Source organism: Psammomys obesus, unplaced genomic scaffold (genome assembly GCF_907164565.1).
Source record: "Psammomys obesus unplaced genomic scaffold, mPsaObe1.curated_primary_1811, whole genome shotgun sequence".
Taxonomy (NCBI): domain Eukaryota; kingdom Metazoa; phylum Chordata; class Mammalia; order Rodentia; family Muridae; genus Psammomys; species Psammomys obesus.
The window spans coordinates 934,730-960,746 of NW_026591643.1; the positions used below are offsets into that span (position 1 = coordinate 934,730).

The 26,017-nt window shown below is 42.1% G+C and overlaps 1 protein-coding gene across 1 annotated transcript in view; it reads right to left on the reverse strand.

Moving 5' to 3' along the window:
- Nucleotides 1-2,081: 2,081 nt before the first annotated feature.
- Hfm1 (helicase for meiosis 1) overlaps nt 2,082-26,017 on the reverse strand; it is an 84,818-nt gene continuing 60,882 nt past the window's right edge. Inside the window, exons 31-39 of the mRNA XM_055611700.1 lie at nt 20,379-20,459; nt 19,525-19,640; nt 16,738-16,823; nt 15,235-15,338; nt 9,898-10,011; nt 7,802-7,889; nt 3,705-3,816; nt 3,486-3,622; nt 2,082-2,403 (exon numbers count right to left, since the gene is read on the reverse strand). Of these exons, the coding sequence (XP_055467675.1) occupies nt 3,509-3,622; nt 3,705-3,816; nt 7,802-7,889; nt 9,898-10,011; nt 15,235-15,338; nt 16,738-16,823; nt 19,525-19,640; nt 20,379-20,459 (815 nt within the window). The 3' untranslated portion in view covers nt 2,082-2,403; nt 3,486-3,508. The remainder of the gene's footprint in view (nt 2,404-3,485; nt 3,623-3,704; nt 3,817-7,801; nt 7,890-9,897; nt 10,012-15,234; nt 15,339-16,737; nt 16,824-19,524; nt 19,641-20,378; nt 20,460-26,017) is intronic.

The following is a 26,017-nucleotide window of genomic DNA, read 5'->3' on the forward strand; positions in this document are numbered from 1 at the left end:
ACCAACAGGCCCACATACATACCTTTTCATAAATCAGACTTTGTTCTTTTTCTTTTTCCTCTCTGTTCCCGCTATTTTATCAGAATTCATTTCTAGGATTCTTTTGTGCTCCGTATTTTCCTCCTCGGATCTCTACTTGGGCCGTTCCCCCTGTCTAGAATGTCCGTTTCTTAACATTTTCCCTCAACACAGTCTTGCTTTTTTAAGGTCAAGTATGAACTTTTCTGAAGGCAGTGGAGGAGGATCGTGAGTGGATGTAGCAGCTGTCAATAAAGAGCTGACTGGCCAATCATCTGGGCGGGACTTGCTGGCAGGAGAAGGCCCTCTGGGAAGGAAAAAGGGGCCGTTTTCCCGGAGGAGGGCCGGGGGAGGGCGGGTGTGAGGCTGTGTGGGACTTAGGCGAGGGAGCTTAGCGTCCTCGGTTTTGAAGACCTCGGTTACAGTGTGGTTCCTGCACCCCAGCAGTCTTGGGGAGTGTATTGGAAATGTAAACCACTTAGGGAGACTCCAGACCTCGGTGAGTGTGGCACAGGGCAGTCCTCTACAATCGAGCCCACCAGGTGAGTGAGTACACGGCCTTGTGCTCTGCACGCCCGCCCGCTCTCCCACCGCCCCCACCTCCCTTCCTTCCCAGGCGCAGGCTGCACTGCTTCCTTGCAAGCTGAAGGTCTCCCACCCAACGGAGCAGTGTGTTGATGCATTCCAGCAGCGCATACGATAGCATTTCTTAGAACGGACTGCTTTAAATGAAGACAGGACCGTTGCTTTTTAACGCTATTGACGCTCTTACCTATACCAGAGGCTACAGTATAGCATAAGCATAAGCTTTACACTCACCAAGAAACCAAACACTTAATACAGCTTGCTGCACTGCAAGGCCCGCTGTGCGCTGGAGGGCTGAGGCATGCCTGCACCTTCCTACACTTCTGTCTGCCAGCTTGTGAACTCTGTGAGAACAGAAGCAGCCTCGTCCTCCGCAGGCCCACACATAGTGGTTTTCCCGTATCAGAGCACACTCAAGTCAACGGTTACTTTAGTGTCAAAGTCAAAGAAACACAGATTTTAGTGCCGCAGCTTTTCATTATAATGAATCTGAAGAACGTTTATAGGTTGTGTTATGATGGACTCTGGCACAGAGATGCCAATTGTAAAAGACAGGTAGGGTTGTCCTTAATAGGAGACACACTTTTTAGCTTTGTTCTATGCTTTTGGTAGAGGTTTAGCACACATTCTTAATAATGTTCATTAGTAACGACATTATTTCTCCTGTAAGTTTCTCTTTTTCTCTGCCTCTACATTTTTATGCTTAGAGACAAAAACATCTAAAAATGTTCTAAATTTCTCGTGGTTTCCACTTTGCCTACTGTATAAGGTAAATTAGGAGTGAGCCTAACCTCGTAATAACCCTGCATAAAGACAGAATGTGCCTTGGCTACAGTAAAGGCAGGCTCATGGTTTCCGCCTCGCGCACTGAAAAGTGAGGTGAGCACAGCCGGAGAGATGGCTTCATGGCTGAGAGTGCTTCCCAGCACCCACACAACAGCTCACAAGCAGCCGTAACTCCAGCTCTGGGGAATCTGTGTAGAACCGAGGTACAGACCACCAAGTGTCATGGTGCAAGCACGTCATGGCTTCTGTGAGCTCCTGCGCTCACACGTACAAATCAACGCATGGAGGACTACACCTATACACATAAGAAAAACCTTCAACAAGTAAGTACAACAATCTGTACCATCAATATTTTATTTACCACTGCGCAAAGTGAGAAAACTGATTAAAAGGCCACCAGACTCTCAAAAGCCCAGAGGAGCCAACACCAGAACAGGACACAAGAACCATGCTAATGAATATGCTGTGCAATAGGCAGGCTCATTGATAGCGTTATTTTGCTCTCTCAGATAACTTAAGAAAATATAAAATGGCTGAGTGTGGTGGCACACACCCGTGCTCCCAGCACCCGGGGCAGAGGCAGGCTGATCTCTGTGAGATGGAGGCCAGCCTGGTCTACAAAGTGAGTGCAGGACAGCCAAGGCTACAGAGAAACCCTAACTCGGAAGAAAAAAAAAAAGATAAAGAAATGAAAATGAAATATTAGTTTTTATTAAAACTGGTTTAATAGCAAATTATTTATAATAATTTAACAGTTTATTGAAACAACCATTCTAAAAGTTACAATTAAAAATATATCCGTACACAAATTTTTTAGAAGTTGAGAAATGAATCACATCTAAGGGAAAAATTCTGAACAATTATCAGTTATCTTTAAAAAATAAATCATAATTAGTCACTAGCATGTTTATACTTTGCTTTAATAATATAAATATATATATCTATTAGAAAATGCCAATAAATGTTTCCAGAACGGCCTTCATTTCTTCAGCTGCATAATCAGGATGATACTTTCTAGAGGGAAAAAGCAAATATAAAAATTATTTTTTGTAAATGAGCTTTTTTTTTTTTTTTTTTAAATCCAGAGTAAATAATGTGACATTACAGTACAGTTAAACTTCAGGTTTGCTGTGAGGTCAATAGAGTAAGCACACCTCATATGATAACCTCGTCTGTGGGTAAAACACAATTGACCGTAAAGGGTGAGGAACATATTTATTTCTTTAAATGTGTTGGCATGTAATGCTGTTTAATGAAGCATGAGCAGGTTCCAAGCTTGCCTCTACGGATAGAGACACTGCTGAGAGGTCCCTCTTAGAAGTGTCCAGCAGTGAGCGCTAGTTAGATTCACTGCAACTGTGACACTGGCCCTGCTGAGCTGTGACGTTGCTGATGGGCAAATGGCAGCCTGAACTTCTGTGAGCAGCTGATCTCACTTGTGCTTCCCCACAGACACTACAGTTTACACTGTCAGTAAAACATAACGTTCAAGTCGTTAATGGCGCCTTCAACTCAGTGCCTCCTAGTTAACAGCATTAAACATAAGTTTAAAACTAGTCAATCTAGTGGCTTTAAGGATCCTTAGTTCTAAGGAGAGCTAAATTTCCATGCTTTCAATAAATAAAAAGTTTCATGTCTGATGTTTAAAATGAACTAAGGAGGGTCTGGAGAAGTAGCTCAGTGATTAAGAGCATGCATTGTTCATCCAGAGGCCCTGAGTCCAGTGTCAGCACCCACAGCAGACAGCTCACAACTGCTTGTAACCTCAGCTGCAGAAGGACCTGATTCCTTCACTTACATGCAAACACCTACACACATAAACAACAGACACACAGATATAGACACACACAGATACAGAGATACACAGACAGTAGACATACACAGACACCCAGAGAAACACACAGACACACAGATACATAGGCACACACAGAAAGATACACACACACAACAGACACACACAGATACACACACGGATAACAGAGACACACAGACACACAGTTAAAAATAAATCTTTAAAATGAACCAAAAAACAACACTGAATTTCTTTGTAAACTTTTTGCTAGTAGAGCCTTGAAGTGTATTTGAAGAGTTCTTACGTTTCCTTTTTAGAGCCACTGTTTCAAATAAACATATCCTGACACTTGGAAGACCATGGTGTTTTCTTAGAGCCGGTAAAGCACACCCTCTCAATCACGGGTGACAGCGTTGGCTGTCTTCGCTCGTGCAAACTGACCTATGATTAATGTAGAAAATAGCAATCACTGAGTTATAGATTCAAGCAAAATTGAAAATAGAAACAAATCCACATGGCTTACAAGACTCGCACTTCCAGCTTGTTGTGGTGACTCTGCCACAGGGGATGGCCCACACTTGGACATGGCACGATCTGATACGTAAACATTCGGCTTCTCACGTGATGAAACAAAACTAAAAATCAAATCAGTTATGAAATATGACAAGAAAGCAAAGTGTTCTACATTAATAGTTACTCTGTGAAGAACTTTTATATTTATTACAAAAAGTTGATATTGTTTCCTGTCCTCATTGAGAACTTCGTGTATTTTCTTCTTTTTGTGAAACAGGGTCACCCCATGTAGCTCTGGCTGTCTTGAAGATGACTCTGTAGACCAGGCTGGCCTCAGCTCACAGAGATCTGCCTACCTCTGCCTCCCAAGTGCTGGGACCATACCTGTCTGTTTTCTCTCCTTAAGAACAAACCCAACCTACATATTCCAGAGTCTTATTTAAGAAATAATCACTCAATTTTCTTTAAGATTCAGGGTTATACTTGATTTTCTATAATGTAGAAACCTGTAAATCTTTTCTAAACTCTCATTGCCTCACCTTTATCCTCCTTCTTGTATTCTGGATTCACTTCGTTACCACTTTCCTTCACGTAACTACGTACAAGACTTCATAACTTTTTGTTAAACTCACACTTTAGAATACATTATTTACTATTATACCCCATGTATTATGCGAGGCACTAGATATAAAATGGTAAACAAGCATCAGCGAGATATTCTCTAACACAGAAACAGGCCATATATGAAAATAAAAACCATGCAGGGAGAACAGCTTAGTTGATCAAATGCCTGCCTGGTGAGCACCTGGACCTGGCTTGAGTGTAGAACCCAGGTACCATGACACCAAGTATCATGGTGCAAGCATGTGACCCTGGTGCTGGGGAAATGGAGACAGGTGGATCCTGACCCAGCCAGTGTAGTCCAGTTGGTGAGATCTCAGACAACAATAACCATCCAAAAGCAGCCAACCAACAACAAAACCAAAGCAGACTGTAGGAAGGTCAGAGTGACTGCTGTGCCCGTACCCTACGCTTGTCTTCCCACCATAGCTCTGCTTTCATGAAGACCTGCTGGTGCCTAATGCAACTGTCCTCTGAGAGGCCTCACCCAGCAGCTGACAAACAGATGCAGAGTCCCACAGCACAACAGTAGGCAGAGCTTGGGGAACCCTGTGGAAGAGGCGAGGAAGAATTAAAAGAGCATAGAGGCCCACATACTGAACTGCCAAACTGAGCACGTATAGGACAGCCTAGGCCCTGTGCCTGGGTGCACCAGTTCTGCAGCTTGGCATCACTCTGAACAGCAGGAGAAGCTGTCTCTGCCTCTGTTGCTGACAGTAGGGGTAGATGACCCTCACCCTACACTCTGTGGGAGGCCTCCCCTTTTCTGAAGAGAAAGGAGGATGAGGGGGGCAGGAGGAGTTAGTGGAGGAGAGAGGGGAAGCCGTGATGTGGTGTAAATAATTAAAACAAGTGACTGGTGCATAGCCCAAGGCCAGGAGTTAAGAGCCCAGCACATGCATGACACGCTGGGTCCCCCTCTCCCCACTGAGTGGAGGGGCACATGTGCTGTGGCCTTCAGTGGCCAAGAACACACGAGGCCAAGCTCAGGGAGACACTCCACTCAAAGAAACAGAGAGCAGGGAAGGAGGGCACCCAACTTCTGGCCTGTGTGTGCTTTTAACACACTCCTTCCTCGGTTGTGCACACATACTTCCCCAGACACAGACACAAGTAAATAATGGAAAGCACAGAGCTGTGCCTGAGGAGTGAGCCCACACACACATTATATGTGTTTATATACTTATACACAGTTACAGGTTCTGAAGCCCGTGAAGAGCGTCCTGGGAAATAGCTGTTTTTAAAGACGGTCACCAGTGCTTTCTGAGTTAAGGTGTTAGTAAAGGCTAAGATTGAAAGCAGTGTGAAGAGGAGGGAACAGTGGACGGAGGAGGATATGTCACGTACACTGACCAGATTGTTTGATTTGGTTAGTGACTACTCGATCACAGAAGAAGACAGACAGGGAAAGGAGCATCAGAAAGCCAGCACCCTTGGGCAGCAGTCAGTTCCCATGGGCCTCTCCCACCTCACAACCTCTGACAGTGTTTCTCATGGGCTTCCTGTGAGCATGCATCTAAAACATTTATCTCCTAAACGGTTCCAAATTATTTGTAGTTTTTAAAATGCATGATGTAAAAAAAATAGTTTTCTCTTTTTTTCTAGGCACAGCTTTGTTTTCTGCTGCTGCTTATATCTGTTTATTCTCTGTGACTCAGACTTAATAAACGAAAAGGGATAAAAGGACATGTTAAAAAGGCTGTTAGATGGCCTAGGAGAAGAAAACCCAGAGAACAGAGAACGATAGGGTGGATGAGCTCCTGGGCAGTGGAGCTCTCCTAGCAAACCTGAGGGGGAGACTTGCTGCTGCTGCTGAGAACAGTGGTCTCAGGCCCCAGGGGCAGGAAAACACAGCCCAAGTGCACAAAGTCTGCCTGCACCTGCACTCCCTGGGCTCCGGGGCTCTGCGGTCCTGCTGCTCATGATCAGGCAGTGATGACTTATAAGGCTGAATACCCAATAGAGGGGCTGTCAGCATTTCTTGTCTTCTGGCCAAAATTCTTCCCCTGTCTTGATTTCTAATCAAGTCTAGTATTTCCAAATGCACTTTGCGCTTTGTTGAAACTGATGCAAATTAAACATTTCTAAGATGCTTTTTTTCTTTTCCAATTTTGTGTTTCCTGTCTTCTCAGACAATGTTTCCCTATGTCGCAAAACAGTGGTGCAGGGCAGAGGGACACTGGCCTCCGACACACTACATTTGTCCTCTGTGGCAGTATGTGCCAGTTAACATGAGGGAAGGGTAAATATACGAAGAACTGAAAAATCACAGTGCCTTGATTACAATCTTAGTTAAAAATTCTCCATGTATCTAGCTGCTATGCATTCTCTCCCCTCCTCCACTATCATACTTCATTAATTATTAGATTGAATGGACTATCTCTGAGATTTTAAACATTTGTGTGTGTGCCCGCGTGAGTGTGGAGGTCATAGCACAAACTGTGGAAGGTGTCTCTCTCCTTCCAGTACATGGATTCTGAAGAGCAAACTCAGGTAATCCGGCTTGGTGGCAAGTGCCTTTACTTACTCAGCCATCTCAGGCACATCTCTGAGACGTGAAAAATGCAACTCTAACCTTTTCCCCATCACCTCTGCCCAGGGCAGCTCTTACCATATTCTGTTTTTCTTATTGGTCACAATACTTCTCATGATCCTACCCTCTGAGATTTGCTCATTCTCTATTACTTCAGAAATAGTTTTTTCGGATTAAATTGAATGTCTGTATGGTCTTCATGGAGCTGAACCACCGGAAAACCCTACGCTAACTCTGGGCTACAGAGATGACTGTTGCTGTACTTTGATGGACTTGGAGGGGATGCCAAGCATATTAATTTCTTTTAACTAAATGTCAAAATTTAAAACCCTAACTTTCCTAGAAAAAAAATCACAGATCTGCCAACACTAAACTTGTATTTCACAGGCAGCAATAACCAACTAGAGCTGAGTGGCAGTCTATCCCTTATTGATACAGTCCACACTCAGCCTTGGCTCCCTAAATTCTGAAGGTGCTTGAGTTTGTGAATCTTGCCCTACTAGAAGTAGCACTTATTAAAGCATTACGTCCTTACACTCAGATTCAGCAATTTCATCCTTACTTCTATGGCAACCCAAAACATACCTCAGTGATCCTGTACATGGCCTATCTTTTAAAGCCTTATATCCTTTTGTTAAAAAATAAATTTAGACCTAGAATGCCTATTCAGCTCTTTCCTACTTGTTTGGAAAATATGAAATTCCTGGATTCCACCCCAGAGACCATGATTTAGTAGATCTAATGTGGGGACAAGAGCTCAGTCCCTTAATAAGCACTGCTGGTGCAGGTGGTCTGACAGCAGCACTTTACGAAAGAAGCTTCTAGTGTCCCCGCGTTTACGGTGGTCTAACACGTTAACAGTTCTCTGACATCAAATGACCCGAGCCCATGTGCAGTTCTGTTCCAAGAGGACACAAAGTTCTAAGAACTGCAGACTGGGTTCTGGAGCTTGCCTGTTTGAGGGGTCTCCTTGGTATTTGCTTGACTCTTGGAAGGCTATCTTGCTTCTCTTGAGACTTGCACCACAAGTGTCTCCAAATCCTATGAGAAGAGAACATTCTGAAGTGAAATACCAGCTGGCAGATAACACAAGTGCTGCACAAGTTTTACAAGGTGTCTCTCTAGGCAGGACTAGTGAGGAAGGAAGGGGAGGGCCGAGTGCTTTCTGGGGAGGAACTAGGCCTTCAGTCAGCTTCCCCAGTTCTCAGAAAACCTGTGGATGTGTTCATCGGCCAGCTGGTAAAGCCATAACAAAAAATATAAATTTAAAAAAGAAAAGGAAGGACCGATGTTCTAATTTGCTTTTGATTGCTGTGATAAAACACCTTAACCAAAAGTAGGTTGAAGAGGAAAGGGTTTATTTCGTCTTTTGGCTTATCATCAAGAAGGATATCAGGCAGGAAGCTGGAGGTGCAAGCTGAAGCACAGGCCATGGGGCAACACTGCTTCCTTGGCTGCTCCCTATGGCTCACTCAGTTTGCTTTCTTCTATCTGCCTTCTCCAGATCACCTTCAGGGATGGCACTGCCCATAGGGGCTGGGCCCTCCCAAATCAGTCACTAAGAAAATGCACCCACAGACCAGCTGAGGACCAAGCTGATGGAGGCTTTTTCTCAACTGAGGCTCCCTCTTCCTGGGTGACTCTAGCTTGTGCAAAGCTGACAAAGAACTAACCAATAGATAATTCTCAATAGTCGAAGCTGATTTACATAGAGAATATAAGAGAAGAAGCCAAGAAAAAAATTCTATAAATCACATAATTTATTAGGCACTATGTTTAAAGGTCTCAAGTCACCACTACTGATTTTTTTAAATTTAGGTATGTGACCAAATTGAAATTTATTCAGTATTTTCAATGGTCAATGGTTTAAAATACTCTACACATGGGGAAAATGTATTCGCCAAAAGTAGCTTTCCCGTCACAAGATTAAGTCACCTCAGAGGTCAGCATACACACTCCTAGCTTTCAGGACACATCAACAATCTTGAGGTAGGGATTAGTAGTTGTCTGGAGATATAAAAATGTGCCTCTAATAGATTTCCAGTCCTATTCTGTGTAACTGATAAAGTCCTGATCGTCCTGAAAAAAGTGGGAATGAACTCTTTATGATCCCAGGACAATGGCACTTTAACTTCTAACTGGCTGCTGTAGTTGCTGCTTTCTGATGTGTTTTAGATAGTCCTGGGGAGAACATGTGGAGGGAAACTGAGGGAGGAAGACAGCTCTGCAGGCTGAGGGCTGGTTTCTTCTGTCTGTCCTCATGGGGAGAGTATCACCATTTTTGGGAGTAACTACCAAGAGAGTCAGTTACCTGTTCTGCTAAATCAGAGCAAATATAACTCAAATATCTAAGTCTCATGATTTTGGGTTTTGTCTGCCTTACACACACCTTCCATACAGAAAGCACTATCGCTTCCTTCTTGTTTGTTTATACCTGAGAAGTGAGCCTTTCCACTAGAAGTCGAGGTTTTGTCTGTCCTTGTAAGCACATGCACGCATACTCTTAAAAACTTAATACTTTCGTCCCAAGTGAACTCAGAATGGAGATCAGGATAGTCTGTTTATGAGGAACAATTTAATAAATAGTCTGGATTTAAACAGGACCTTTAACAAGAAATGGGGTGGGGGCTGGAGAGATGGTTCAGTGGTTAGGTGCACTGTCTGCTCCTCCAGAGGACCCTGGTTTCATTCCAAGAATGCACATGGCAGCTCATTCCCTCCATAGCTCCAGCTCAGAGAATCAGATGCCCTCTACTGGCCTCTGTGGGCACTGCAAGAATGTACTACACAGCATACAGGCAAGGTACAATAATTACAATTTCTTTTTAAAAGGAGAGGGGAATGGGTTATGAAGACCTCACCTCATTTCTCATAGCATCACTAGGAAACAATCTTGGCTTTGGCCTTCAGGGGGAAAACACTGTTTGTGGAAGAGACACTTCTTTTTTTTAGTTTTGTGAAAAATTACAGTCTTACTTAAACAAATACAAACAGGAAAATATTCAAAGATTTTCTAATGACATTGCTTTATGCAAACATCCAGTTTTACCTGGTCCAGTTGTCTTCTCAACATCAGCTGAAGAGCTCAGAACTTCTATTAAGCTCTCCTCATCAATGTCATCCCAAACTTCATCTCCCAGCTCAAAGCTCACATTCAGAACTTCTGAAGACTTGCGGGTACCAGCAACACTGTGGTTTCCAGGTGTGTCGGCGTGTCTTCTGAGCATCACTGTTTGAGGGGTCCTCTCATTTGATCCTGGATAGTGGTGCCGTCCAGGAAAACCTGTTATGTGTGTACAAGCATATAGGTTGTTGAGGTCAGCATTGCTCTGAACTGACATCCATCATCTGCTGAGCAGCAATTCTCAACAGTGCATGCTGAGCACTGATGGGCATCTTGTTCACACAGTTCTATGTACTGGATTACATGTACTGATAGGTTCACTAAATTTAATGTTTAGTAGATTAGTTTTTGTCATCTTATCATTGAGTGTGTGTGTGATATGTGCACGAGGGTGCATATACCCGTGTGCATTGGTGGAGGGCAGAACACGCCTTTGTGGAGTCATTTTCTTTGACTTTTTCATATATCCTATGGATTGAACTCAGGTCTCTAGCCTTGCCACCACAAGTTCCTTTACCCACTAAGCCGTCTTGCCAGCCCCATAATTTTAACAGATTTTAGCTGTACAATATTCTCCTGTGCTGCTGAGTATAGGAGCTAAACACGTTTCCTCCAACAGTAGCATACAATACGTTAGGAAGTTCACTTTTTCAGCGCTATCTTTGTTGTCTTTAACATAGTTTATTTGACTGGAATTTATTTTAAATTATCATAAACTGTTCATTATAAAATTTATCAGCACTTTAACAGAGCTTGTGAGTCTGGAGGAGTGTAGCACTTAGTCCTTTCACTTGAATGAGCGACCCTCTCCCTTCCCTACACAGTCACTTGTGCCTCCAGCTACAGTTCACATTTACACTTCTGTGTGTTGATATACACAGCACGTCATACACTAAAAACAGAAGAAATTGTGGGAGATACAATGAAATACAGTGAAAAGTACAATTAGGGTAGAAAAGGTTCCTTTAAGATTAAAAAAAGTGTAAACAATAGAGATCACCCTCTCTGCTGGCTGGACTTGTAGCTGTGGAGCAGCAAGATATTCTCTGAAGAACAGACAGACAGACAGATAAGGAGCAGCATGAGAGGCCAGAGTAGACAGGAGCTAGGAGTCCTCAGGATCTCTGGAGCACAGAGCAAGAGAAAGAAGGACCACTGAACCTTACAGGCATGTGTCACACCACACAAAGTGCTTTGTCACCTTAAGATTGTTCTTCTCATCAGCAGAGGACAAGCACTGCTGATGCCCAGGCTGCATGAGCAGAGGCTGTTTGGCCACTTGGAATATTTATGGATTGGAGAGTGCTGAGACTGAAGCAGGGGAAGGTGTCAGGAAGTTCCTGAAATAGTGTTTAGGCCTTAGTATCAGTAGAAACAGGAGAGCAAAGAACAAATGTGGGAGTGCTGTGTGACACAGCATTTCAGGTCTACTGCTGAGTTACATGTAGAGTGAGACTCAGAGTCATCCTTTCTCTGCCTTTAGCAGCTCACAAGAGCCACACACTGATCTGAGGAAAGACAGAAGGAATGGAATGCAGCACAAAGAAGACCAGAGGTTAGGTGTGGGCACTGTTAACTTTGAGGCAGCTGTATCCAGGAAGGTGGCTAGAGGAGTACATTTGGACTTAGAAAAAGACAGACCTAAAACTCATCAAGAGTCAGGGTTAGTTAAGAAGTGGCTTAGGAGGTTCTGTGTACAAGCTCTTCGGCAAAAAGGATGAAGAGAGGAAGGGGGAGACGGGAACAGGAAGCAGAGGAGGAAGAGCAGGAGGAACAGGGAGAGGAAGACGAAGGATGGGTGGAGCCATGTGAAACTTCAGCAAGAAGAATAGCCAAACAGGAGTCTGAGAAGTAACTGACGTGAGGACTTTACTAGAACCAAAGGAGGAGTACTCCAAAGGAAGAGATGGAGGGAGGGAGGAAGGAAAGAAGAGAGGGAAGGGGGAGGGAAGGAATGGGAAGGGAAGATGGGAGGGAATGGGAAGGGAGGTGGGAGGAAAGGGGGGGAGAGAGGGAGGGAAGGAGGAAGGGAAGTCATGGGATTGAGCACTTAAGTCACTGAAGGGCCCATGGAGAGCAGTTTCAAAGTAACATGAAGAACCTGGATTTTAATGCGTGAAGAGTGACCGAGGTTGAAGAAAGCGGGACGCAGGTGTAGAGCACAGGACTCTGACTCTGCTCATCACCATTGTGACAATCTGGACTCTCTCAGCAGAAGTGTCCTTTCTCTCCTTGGGGAAACATGCCTGTCATTCTAGGTGACCCACTGCTTATGCTTCCCTGCTGTCCCTGGGGCCACAGGAATAGATGCCCACTTCCCAGCTATAGAGATGTATCCAAGATGAATACACTATTCACGATAGACCAGTTAGAATAAATTCAGGTCTGTACAACTACAAGTGAAACTATCTTTTTCTACTGCGGTTAAACTGGAAAGATGAAAATTTGAGAAGACTTGTCAGGTGAAAAAGTATATTTAAAAGTGAAGCAATTAACAAGACACACAGCTAAACCACTGCGTGAACGAACACCAGAGATACGACAAGATCGTCTGAGTGCCTTGATCTACTTGGACATCCAGTTTGTATGGAGATAACCGGTTACCTTGTGTGTGTAAGTTGCTTTGTGTAGAAATTTCAAATCATTTATTATCACAAAGGTCATGATTGGCTAGATGGAAATGATGCAGCTGAAGGAGACAATGCTTAAGAGTATCTACGCTAGAAAAGTACACCAGAAAGCAGCCAGGGAATTGAGTGTGGGGAGCATCCTTGGGAGGCAGAAGCAGAAGGATAACAAGTTGGAAGGCAGGATGGAACAACACAGTGCATTACACGCCAGACACAGGTAGATTATATGGAGAGACCTTGTCTCAAAAAACAAACCAAAAACAAAAAAGTAAACAATGAAAGTACTGGATAGAGAAGAGGAATAACTGGCCTTTTAAATTCCCAGATAAAGCAAGATTAAATAGAATTCAAATTAGGCCTTCAATAAAAGACAAAATACTTCTTTTGAGACTAATGGAGGTTTAATGATAGATGTAAAGTCAGAGAAATCCACCAGTTGGGGAGGTAGGGTGAGATGGGAGGAATCAGAGTGTGTTCATATACTATGCATTCAACACTCAATTTTATACTGAAATGAAATAACTGAAAGTCAATTTCATTTTCTAGAAATGGCATTGGACTGGGAATCAGCAGATATGGAGTCTATTTCTGGCCCTGCCATTAATTAGGTATGTGATTTTGGGCGAGTCATTTAATCTCTTGGAATCTTGGCTTCCTTTACTGTAAAATGAGAAACTGCACAAAGGTCCCTTCCAAATTAAATCTTATGATTCAAAATTCTTTCTCATATAATTTCTAATACTTTTTCTTTTTCTCTTTGTGAAACTGGAATACAGATAATAAAATTGTCATGTTTTTCTTAAAACATTCCTAACACTTAACATATGTTTTGACAATAAGGATTCTTGTGTGAAATTTAAAATAAACATACTTAATTACCACCATTAATAACACCAGATATTACTTTATAAGCTTTAGAAGCATTATCTCATTTAATCCTCAAATGGCTGAAATAATCAGGGAAGAGGACTGAGACAAAGTAGGTAAGCAAACCTCGAGGGTTACAGTGAACAGCAGACCTAGCCAGACTCTGTCTAGATCCTGTCAGCTACACTGTCACGAAGACGGCTACTTTCTTAACAAGAAAGAAGGGGTGGGGGGGAGGGAAGGAGAGACAGGAGGAAGACAAGCTGCGTTCAGTGAAGCAGTAACACAGGCATCTTTGGGGTTAAGCATCTAGCTGAGGCTTAATGTCACACTATCCACTGGAGTTTAGATAATGAGCAGAAAAGAAGTAAAATGTGGAAACTAACTATAAACATATAGGAGAGCAATCAGAAGGAAGTGTAAGTTGTGTATAGGAAGAGTAGAGTATAGGGTAGCAGTAGAAGGAAGAAACAAGACAGAGGCCTGTGGATTAAAAGATAAAATTTAAAAAGTGGAAATTTTAAGCTTCCTGTTTTGTAATGATTAGTTGGATGAATTATCTGATTGTCCAAGTAAGATTAGAAAACTTCCCTGATCTCACATTGGGCCTCATGGACGTCATGAAAGGTGGCAGACACTCTTGTCCAAGATAATCTAGTAATTTATCTATTTATTTACTCACTGTGGCATGTTGGGATCAGATCTAGGATGTTGCTAGACAAGCACTGTTCCACTGAAATGCATATGCAACTACCTAGGACCTTACGCTGTGACCAAAGGGAACAAGAGTAACACAGTGAAGCCCATGCCAAACGTGCAGATTTCAGGAGGCGCCAAAGCTCGCCATCTCATTTACATTTATATGCAGCCACCTGAACAAACAACGCACAGACAGGGCTATTTTTCGTTTCAATACATCTTGCTGTGAGTAGCATGGACCAGGGAAATGGCACTAATAACAGCTGGATCCAAAGAAACAGTGCTGAAGAATCCATATGTAGTCCTGCATTTTTAATAACAGGCACAGATAAAAGCAAATCCAGACTACAAAATTTCTGTGCCTCTCAAACTAGTTATATTCTCATTGTATCTAGAAATTTTAAGAACCAACGACTTAAGAATGGAAGAGATACTAATGGCCAATTATTTTGATACCTCATTTTAATACGCCTAACATTTCTTACTTGGTGTGTGTGTGTGTGTGTGCACATGTGTGTCATGTGCCATGGTGTGTATGCGGAGGTCAGAGGACACATGTAGGAGTGAGATCTCCCTTCCACCAAGTGGGTTCTGTACCCTGGGCATCAGGCTTGGCCACAAGCACCTTTGCCCCACTAAGACATCTCACTGGCCCCCACTTCTTTCATTTTAAAGACCAGACTCAGACCCAACAAAGTTAAATAGTTACCCAAGGTCAAACAAGTATTTTACGAAACTGCACTAATTTTAAACCCATAAAATTATTTACATTTAATACTTTGTTCACACAAGAATTTATAATTTTTCCAGTTCTTTGTCACATGTATAGACAATTCTTTAAGTAAAATAGCTAACATTTTGTAGGGAAGACACTCAAAAATATCTTTGGCACAGAGCAAGACAATTTGAAAAAAGCCTAAGAATCTGAAACTGGTTCTATAATCCAGGATAAAACTGTTGCCAGTTAATATTCCTAATCTTTGCAGATGACGGGTTTTCAACTAAATGAATTGGTCACCTTAATAATATCAAACTCCCTCGCAAGTCAAAAGCAATAGCAATTTACCTTTGTCACGATGTTCAGATGGTGCCTGCTGAACTTTTCCACAGATTCCATGCTGATCCCACTGTCCCAATATTGGCAATCCTTGGATGCTTAAATGTTCTGATCTTTATGAAGATAAAATGATAAAAAGGAAGTATAATAAACTTGGCCTTGGAAACTACTTATTCACATAAATTAAAAAAAAAAACATGGCTTATTAGCTTGACAGTTCTGTGATAACTGTAATGAATGTGGGCAACAAAGGGTGAAAACTAATGTTTGACGGAAGAGACCAGCATTCAGTCATTTACATTCCTCAGTAGACACCTGCCATCATGACAGTCTGTAAAATCTAAGGTCAGTTAGATAACAGAAGTTGAGATCTCTAGCAGTAGTGCTGGGGTCTAGCCTTCTTACTGGACAGCTTTTGTTCTGTAACGGTTGGTAAATAAACAGCTGTCACCCTGACGGATAGAATTCTCCTATCCGACTCCTCCCTGAGAGGCACTAAGGGGTGATGCTGGCTGGGGGAAGGACTAGCAGTGTCTTCAGTGAGAGCCCTGAGGACCTGCCTATGTGCCAGTAAACAACATCCCACCATGCTATTGCAGAGTCCTCACTAACAGAGTGGTTCTCACAGAAAGACCGAGCAGGAGGACCCTGGGAAGAAAAGTTTCAGTGGGGGAAGGAACATGGATCAAAGAGGGGAGTAGGGAGTAAGTATCTGAAGTTTATTATATGTAAGCATTAAACTGTCAAAGAATAAAAAATAAGCTTAAAGATTCAGGAAAGATATAGTAAACTGAATAGGAAATTATGTATGCAATAGTCTCTTTGCATCATGATATAAGAAAAGAACAATGAGTTATCATCTGAGGTCTTCTGCTTATTAACTGGGAATACAGGGTCTAGTTTTATATTAATAAAATTAAGTAAGCATCATGTATTGAGGTGTACATTACAATCTCAGCACTGAGAAATTACTACAATAGATTATGAGTGTGAGACAGTCTAGAGTGTATAATGAATTCAAGGCCAGCCTGGGCTACATACCAAGATACTATCTCAAAACACCAACCAGTAAATAAATAATATAAAATAGCATAAGATAAAATTATTTCATGAGCAAGATGATTATGAAAGTCAAAAGCTTTATTGCATAAGAAAAATTTCAAATCATAAAGTGTTTCTCAAGGTGCTATCAGTATGGAGTGAGCACCTGCAGGGAAAGATTAGATTTGCACACACCATGGCTTTCCTTGTAAAGCACAGGACCTCCTGTCTCTTAAGAGGAGAACCAGGGGATAACATAATGGATGGGTAGTTTCCTAGGAAAGAGGAGATCAAAGAATGTTAACATATGGTATACTGAAACCCTGTGACAGTGTTGCTATGTTATGAAACTAAGTGGTTACAGTGATTTTCGGGAGTAGTCAGTGACTTACTCCCCCTGAAAAAGTGGCTTTCTGGAGGAGCAACATTTAAATGAAAACTTTACCTGAGGTGTTAACATTGCATTTGTACCTTGCTATACTGGAATGGGAAGGCCTTGGAGTAGAACCAATCTCTTTAAGGTCCACATTTTGAAAATGAGATTTGTTCATCTGTAACTGTTAATAAAAAAGAATGTCATTCCAAGTTCAACTATCACTTTCACAAATAAACCAAATAACAAAATTACTGCTGATAAAGTCCAGAGATCAATGAATTAGGAGTATCTTGGATTAATTCTCAATTCAAATAGTCTTCTCAGGCCCTAATTAAATATAGACATTTTTCAGAAATGTTTTGTTTAACTTACCCTTCTCTTTTCACTCTAAAGTGGTATGTTTTCAGAAAAAGATCTCTGACTTCCATGGCTTAAAATATCATTTTTCTATGAATGCCTCTCTATTTTAGCTTCCTTTCTCTTCTGATTTTCAGCTGTAGCTAACTGCCTCTAGGACATTTTTATGTGGATATCTTGTTTTTTGTGGTGGTAGAATTGGAAAGTTGAACCCAGTATACAAATGGCATGCCCCCTTAGGCTCATGTATTTGAACGCCTGGTTCCCAGCTGGTGGCACTGTGGAAGGCTTACAGAGTATATCCTTGCTGGAGGAGTAGGCTGCTGGAGATAGGCTTTGAGAGTTTAAAGAATCCTGCCACTTCAAGTTGCTCTCTCTGCTCCGTATTTGCAGTTCAAAATGCAAGTCCTTAGCTTCTGCTCCAGCTGCCTGCTGCCTGCTGCCACATGCAGTGGGACTTGTGGATTCTTTGTAAACTCAGTGATGTTACGTAAATATGTTTATGTTTTAATCCCAAGTGTGGGATTTTAGTTGGGCTAGTTTGTCCACACCTGTTAACTGTCTCCTGTGAGGCGTGGCTTTTGCCAACAGGTAATGGCACAAAGAAGGGCATGGTCTAGGACCCTGAGGAGAGCCAGAGAACTCGAAGGCCTGGTGTGCAGTGTTGCCGTGTGGCGTGGAGCAGTCTGGAGAGAGAGACCAGAGACCACAGACCGACAGTGAGGCGGTTTAGAGCAGACAGCTGGAGAGCAACAGTTTGGGGCGAATTGGTGTGAAGAAGCCTTTGACCCTAAACACCCAGGAGAAGGAAAGGGGCCCTCTCTCCCCACTAACCTTGGCTCTCATATGTACGGATGGAAGGGAGGTTGAGGCTTAAGCACTCCAAATAGAGTTTTTTAAAAAAATGACCACTACAGCCACACCTTCTGCCATGTTAAACTCACCATAAGCTCAAATACACTCTTTTGTTAAGTTGCCTTGGTCATGGCAAGAACAAATAATAGACATAGAAGAACAAATAATGGACAAACTTAGGCAAGCACTAACCATTGAGCACTACTGTCCCCAGCCCTAAGTCTAGTATTTCTCCCTGCCCTAAAGAGGCCTGGCCTGTCTCCCAGCTGATGAAGCCGGGAAGTCAGGCATTGATGCTGACTCCTTCCACCTCCCCCTCACAGCCAGGGAAAACCTCTGGAAACCGCTATAAGCGCAGTCACTTCTCTCCACTGCCTGCTACCACTACCCTAGATTACCATTAGTTTACTTCGGTCCTTGCAAAACAACCTACTGAGTTTCCATGTTCCTATTTTTAAGCTCCTTTTTCTTTTCATTGCAGCCAGAATGTGCTTTATAAAATCCAACTCTGATCATGTGAATGATTAAAGCACTTCAATATTTCTAAATAGTTTTTGGACGAAATATAAATCTCTAAAATAACAAAATGGTTAGCATGATCTAGTTCCTATCCACCTCTCCAGCCTTATTGCTAACTACTTAAAAATGATTTCCAGACATTCAGCTACTTGGACAATCTCTCTGGCACCACAAAATACTCTAGACCTTTAAAATGGAGTCCATCAGTCTCTGTCACAGTTTGTTTATTTGTATTCTTTACTCAACTATAAATTCAATGAGGACTGAGACTAAATCTGTCTTACTTATCAATATATTTTGGTATACTGACATATCCTTAATTCTTATAAAGATGGAAAGAAATAACAATATGGAAGAAAAGCAGGAATGAAGGAAGGGAAAGAGAAAAGAAGGGAGGGAAGGAAAACATAAACCATCAAAAATTTTTATTATTTTTTGAGACAGGGTATCTCTGTGTAGCCCTGGCTGTCCTAGGACTTGCTTTGTAGACCAGGCTGGCCTCAAGGTCAGAGATCCGCCTGCCTCTGCCTTCTGAGGAGTGCTGGGATTAAAGGCGTGTGCCACCACGCCTGGCCTACAAAATTAATTTCTCAGAATCGGAACTCACTAAATCTCCTGACTCAATTTCCCAATACTCCCTTTGTTTCCCCTCACTACACACTTTCACTGTATAAAAGCCCTATCAAAGGACTTCTCTAGGACATGAAAGCACGGTCTTAAGGAAAGGCCACTTGCGACTATCCTATCAAGTAACAGACACTCATTTCTTCATCACTGGGAAGGAAGGCTCTTGTTCACTCACATACTTAGGGGCAAGAATTCAAACTAACTTCAGAATTTCCAGCCCACCAGAATTTCCAGCTCAAAGCCAAGACAGGGCAAGATTGTTTAGTTCCACTTGTTGCTGAATTAAGTCAAGCTCAGACTTCTCTCTGCTTAAATAGTTACCAGACTAAGGGAGAGAGGCTGGAGAGTTATGCTCCAAAAATAGATTTCTAGATTGATTATAAATAATGATCACACTCCTAGTCAAGCCCGTAAATAATTTTAAAGAACACAGTAGCCATCCACTTTTCTTAGTCATGCACAGGGCAGGTGACATTTGCATTCAGTTAATTGCAGAACAAAGGTTAAACACTACTAAAACTAACCTTGAGTCGTTTAACTGGCGGAAGAGAAGAAATGGCATTTCTGCTTTTTAAGTCAGACAAATATGAAGACATTGCCGACTCTTTAACTTCTGGCTTTTGTGCAACTCCAGTTTTACCTATTAAAGGAAATTGTAGTTTCTTTTCTTGTTGTTTTTTTTTTTTTTTTAAATAATTTAATTTTATTTCATGTGCATTAGGGTGAAGGTGTTAGATCCTTTGGAACTAGAGTTGCCATGTGGGTGCTGGGAACTGAACTCAGGTCCTTTTAGGAAGAGAAGATGGTGCTCTTAACCACTGAGCCATCTCTCCAGTCCTGCTTTTGTTTTTTAAGGCAGGATCTTATTATGCAGTTCAATTTGACCTTCACCTCACCATCTTCCTGCCTTAGGCTCCCAAGTACAGATGATAGATTTGACCAGTGAAATCTTAAAATTTTTGAAGTATTTAAAAGAAAAAAAAATCCTAAATGTCTTTGAAATGTCAAATCTAATATTTACTTTTTTCATGTTGTTCTTCTCTCCCACAAAGGCAAACTATCTGGAGAGTTTTAAGTTGAATGCTATAAACACCATATGCAGAAAATTAGCATATCATTATTATCCGCTAAAGACTTTTAAAAATTCATTTTATCCTTAATTATGTGTATGTGTATGCATGTGAGCACATGTGCATGCTCATGTGCATGTGTGAACATGAGTGCAGGCGCTCTCGGAGGTGGAACTGAAGCTGTGGTTGACTGTGGGTGCTGGGAACTGAACTTGGGTCCTCTACAAGATCGGTACATAGCACTGGGAGGTTCTCCAGCTGCGGTCAGCAAAGGCATTTCAGTTAGAGCCAATCTCAACAGAACTTACAGCACTCATGTCCACATGCATGTTTATTTTTACAATGATGGTTGCATTCTCGGTTCCCAGCTTTTTTCCCGGTAGACACTCCTAAATTAATGGGATAACAAATTAATGTAATGTGATAACAATTAATAACAAAGTACATTTGTCATTACATCTACTATTAGAAATCTATTACAGTTACTTTCCATCCACTCTTTTTTCCCTAGGTGGTAACAAGAATGGTAACAAGGTGGTAACACTTCCTCGAATACCACCTTAAACTGTTAAAAAGGTATTTCTTCTAAGTCTCTCCCCACTCTTAGCCCACCCCAGTTCTTCATACAGGACATCCAGCCACCTAAACACTGTTTTCAACTTCTCTAATATAAGCTCAAGCAAATACAGAGGAATATCAACAACAAATTTGGTCTTCACGGAAGTAAGAATGAAGATAGGGTTTTGAAACACTATTCTGTCCTTAAGGCTGAGTACTTGGAATCAGCAAATCTCACAGCATTTGATGACATCCTGGCTGGTTAGTAGACAGGACGGCACAGAGTTGGTAAATTGAAAGTAAACGCTCTGAAGCACATAAGATTTGCTACGAAGATTCAAAGGAAAGATACTTCCAGCACGGTGTCCCCAAGCTCTAACAAATTGAAAGACCCCAGCCTCACACTAAGTTAAACATAGCTAATGCCATTTTGTGAGACACCACTGTTTTGTAAAACTCTGAAGGCCAGATGAGAAACTGGAAAATTACTGAAAAATCCTAGCTGTGTCACCCACTTGGGATATCTGTGGTCAGGCTGCCCCAGTCATACTAAAAACAGTTTGTGTTAATCACTCTCATAGATATCTGTGAGACTGTTTCAGCTAAGATAGGGAAAAACAAAATAACAGGTGGCGGGCCACGTCAAGGGGTCATCCTACCCCCCTTGACCACCCAGTTCCTGGAATCTTGGTGCCCCTGCCAAACTTTGACGCAAATTGTGGTCTCGTGTAAACGTACCAATCAGCCCCCTGTAACCATGCCCTCTCGCTTCTGTACCAGTGCTTCTGCCTCTAAAACCCTATAAAAACCCCAGCTTCCCATCTAGGGGGCGCGCAGGGTCCTCTCGAGTGACCTTGCTGCCCCGAGTACTCGTGAATCAAAATAAAAGCCTCTTGCTGTTTGCATCCGAATGGACTCGTTGATCCTTGGGAGGGGGTCTCTCTGACGGAAGATACCCTCCGGGGATCTTTCAAAATGGATCCACACATTTAATTAATCATGTAATATACAATCTACCTATATGTGGGTTTTGTGGGTTTTTCCTGTAGTACTAGGGACTGAGCATAGGGCACTGTGCTTGCTAAGTGAGCACTCTGTCATGGAGCAGTGTGTTTCCCAAGCCGGCTCTTCCTACATTTTGTTTTGAAAGAACATCTAAGTCCCCTGTGCTGGCCTCAAATTTATAAGCCTCCTGCCTCAGTTCCCCAAGCAGAACTTCCACTAGGCCTGCCACATTTACTATGTCTTGAGTACATTTTTCTTGATATAGTTCTGACTAGTAATATTGAACAGGGAGAATATTTTAATTGTCCTTACAGGATAGTCAGGTTCTGGACAGGAAAGGAACAAGGGAAGATATTCCACAGAGGTCACTGTAGCCAAAGAGAGCAAATCACAGACTGTGGGAACTGACACCTGCCTGTTTTGGCTGGAACACAAATTTTAAGTGACCTGGAAATACTGAACAGCTCTGAAGACCTTTGCAAGCTTCCTTGGCCATTTTATTTTCAGTGTCACTATTCAATCCTTCTCAAGTCATGGCACAGCTAGATACTTATACTATGTCTGTAGCAGCCTAGAGTAAATGGATCAGGCTTCTCACAACAAAGGCAGGTGTCTGGTCTCTTTGAGGACCATGATGGCCAGTACGGCAGGTACTTTATGGTTTGGATATAAAATATCCTCCCAAAGGCTCAGGTGTTGGTCCCTAATTGGAGGGTACAATCACTGCAACGTGACTGACATATGCAGGCCTTGCCCTACCCCTCGGACTAATACATTCATGGTTTTAAAATCTGACACCATCATGGGGGGTTTGAGGCAGTGGGGTCTAGCTCCACAACCTTGATGGAGGAATGATTTTGAAGGACCTATCTTGTCCCTGGCTTCTACATGTTTCTTTCTGTTCTAGACAAAGTTAAGTAAGCTCCCCTGCCCTGACCCCATGGTGTGCTACCTCGCTACAGGCTCAGAATCACTGTAGCCAGCTCGCATGGGCTAAAAACACTGAGCTGAAATTGTTGCAGTGTCATGGTAACAACATGTGTCTAATAGTATGTTAGTTACTTGTCTCCTAGCTCTGACCAAACATCTAGCTCCTGGAGCGACTGAGCGCTGGGTGGTTAAGAGCTACACTGCCTTTCGGAGCACCCAAGCTCAGGTCATAGACCCCACACTGAGCGGCTTACAACTACCTGCTATTCTCGCTCCAAGGAGACTCAACACCTCTGTGCCCTGTAGGCACCTGCATTCACGCACACATAGCCACACACAAACACCTATACTTGTCTGAAACCAGAAGTGTGTTTCCTAGGTGACTGTAAGTCCAGTCAAGTTCACAAGGGGGAATATCCATCACACAAATGCTGACAAAGTACTATTATTAGCAACAATAATAAATCCCTGGCATCTGAAAGCAGACAGTTACCTATAATGCTCTCAACCGAACATGACTCGGAAAATACAAACACTCAGAAACAGCCATTCTATGACCACAGTGGAAAACTGTGTGATTATTTTTGAAACTAGAGATAAGAATGCTCAAAACCTACAAAAATAATGGAACATCCCCATTTTCTGGCTAATACAGATGTCCACTAACTTTAAAAATCTACTTTCAAAATAAAGTGTTAAAGCCAGGTGCAGTGGCACACACCTTTAATCCCAACACTGGACAGGAGGATCTCTGTGAGTTCAAGGCCAGCCTGTTCTACATGTCCTGTTCTACAGGACAGCTATGGCTACACAAAGAAACCCTGTCTCAGAAACACAAAAATAAAATTTAAAACTACTCTTTCTGTGTGTGTGTGTGTGTGTGTGTGTGTGTGTGTGTGTGTGCGCGCGCACGTGTGCCAGAGGACAACTTGCTGAGTTGTTTCTCTCCTACCAGGTGGATCCCAGAGGTCAAACTCAGCTCCTCAGGCTTGGCAGCAGCCTCTTACCCACTGAGCTCTTTCTCCTGAGCCTTATGGCTTCCAGTCAGAAGCTGCAATTATGCCTTATTAGTAGATTTTCTTTCATATTTCCTAACAGGAAGGGTTCTTTTCTGGTGGGCACATCTATACCTCATGGGAGGTCTTGATATTTTTTTCTCTTTTTAAAATACTTATTAGTCAGATTCAAGGTTCTGTCTCTTTGTCTGTTTTCTTGGTTTCTGCTTTGCTTTCATTTCATTTAGATTGTACTTTGTCTCCAGTGTGTTCATGCATCCAATCATAGATCTGCCTTCTCTGTGCCAATTTTTGTTCTTTTCATTTACGGCCTACTATTATTTTATAATCGTAATTTGATGCTTAATTTCTAGGAAGTTGCTATTAAGTTTCTTACATTATGAGATTATCTCACTCTTTTATCACTTTGTTTACTTTGGGGTGTTTACATGTTCCATATCTTCCTCCTGTGTACCCACTGTGCATGGTGAGAAACCTAGCTCCTAGCAGATGAAGAGTACATGCTCAAACCATGGGCTTGATCGGTAGAAAACTGGGCAATTCTGGTCTGTGTAGTCAGTGGCCAGAGCCTTGTCTCTCAAGATTCTGCCTCCTGAATTAGGTTAGCTAATTCTCCCCTAGAGGGCCCCTTTCATTCACCTAAAGAAACACCTTGTCGGGGAGATGAGACAGAAGGAGGAAACGCCTTGTAAATTGTTTTGTCAAGAGCCTTTCACAGATTCCGGGCCTTTAGTCAAGAGCCCCTCACCCATTCCAAGCCTTCTAAGAGCTGCCAGTTGAAACCTTCCTCAGGACGCACCAGAAAGTGATGCCCTGTACTCCCTCAGCAGGAGTGAACAGAATTATGGGGGCTTCCCAGCATTCCAAGGCATGTTTCCAAGGTCTGGCCGAGAGTGAAAAGTGTATGCTCTGTCTATGATGAAGTATATTGTTTAGATATGGTAAGGCCTAGTGAGCATGGTATCATTTGTTCAAGTTCCTTCGCTGTGTTTTAGTTGGAAAGGCCTCTCTAGATGTTAGAGGCATTGAAGTCTCTGACTATTATTGTGTCAGGACCTGTGACCTTTGATGCTTTACTGTTTATTTCACAAAATTGTGGGCCCAGGAGTCAGTATGTAAATATTGACAATGCTTATATCCTCTTGATGACCGGCCTCCTTTAGTAAAATGTGGCTAATGTTCTCTGAGTGATTTTGACTTGAACTCTACTTACCAGTACAGGAATCTCTATGCCAGCCTGTTTGTGGCTTCTATTTGTTTGGTTAACAATAGACTCTACATTTTTGGTTGTCTTTTCAGTTATGTGAGTTTCTTGGGAGAACAAGGTAATCAGGTCTTGTTTTTTTAATCGAGTTAGTCCTTGTGATGGGTTGGTTATCAACCTGACATCCTGGGGAAGAGAAAATCTCACTTGAGGAATTGTCTCTGAGTGGGCTGTGGGCGTGTCAGTGGGGACATTTTCTTGATTGCCTTTTCACCGGCAAGTAAAGGGCATTTTCATTCAAAGTGCTGATGGTGGCTTCTGCTGTGTGTTGTTTTGTTTTTGACTGTTTCATTTCTACATTTAAAAAAAAAGCATTTGCTGGTACTAATGATTCTGTTGGTTGCTGTTCTGGTTGGCTGGTTTATTGGTAATTCTTTTCTTTCCCTCCTGGGAGTATCAGATGCTTGCTGGCTTGCTGTACTGAACATGTAATCATGCTGCTTCCCGGTTCCCTAGGGCTCGTCTGTGTCCACCTGATGTGTGTTCTTTCCTGTGTTCTGGTAGGTGAAACTGTCTTTCTTATTCCTCGGTATATGCTATTCTTCTAAGATTTTTTTTTCTGTATTTCTGGTTTAGTCAGCATAAATTGCCTTAGCTTGTGTTTGTTTGGAAATATTCCTATTCCTCATCAATTTTCATAGAATACTTTTCTGAGTATAACAATCTAGATAGTTGATATTTACTTTAACTTTAGCAAACTTTAAGTTTGCTGATGACAGATCTAAATGTTATTCTGATGTGTTTGCCTGCTTTCCCCCTTACAGCTTTTTTTTTTTTTTTTTTTTTTTTTAGTATTATTGGTTTTTTTTTTGTTTGTTTGTTTTTTACATCTTGACTATGATAAATCATAACAAGGTTCTTTTCTGGTTAAATATAGTTGGGGTTCCAAGTGCTTCCTTTGTTTAAATGTCTATTTCTTTTTGTAGTTTAAAATTCTCAGCTATAATTTCATTAATAGATTGTCTAAATTTTGACATTACTTCTGTAGATTCTTAGATTTGGTCTCCTGAATGTATCCCATGCTTCTTGGAAGTTTTGCTCATGTTTGTTAATTTCCCCCACTCTTTGTTCCACATCACTGAAGTTTGTTCAGATGGATTCTGCTGGGTTTTTGTCTGGTTGAGGTTTTTCATTTTTTTGTTTTTTATTTCTAGAATTTTTTTAAAAGTATCTC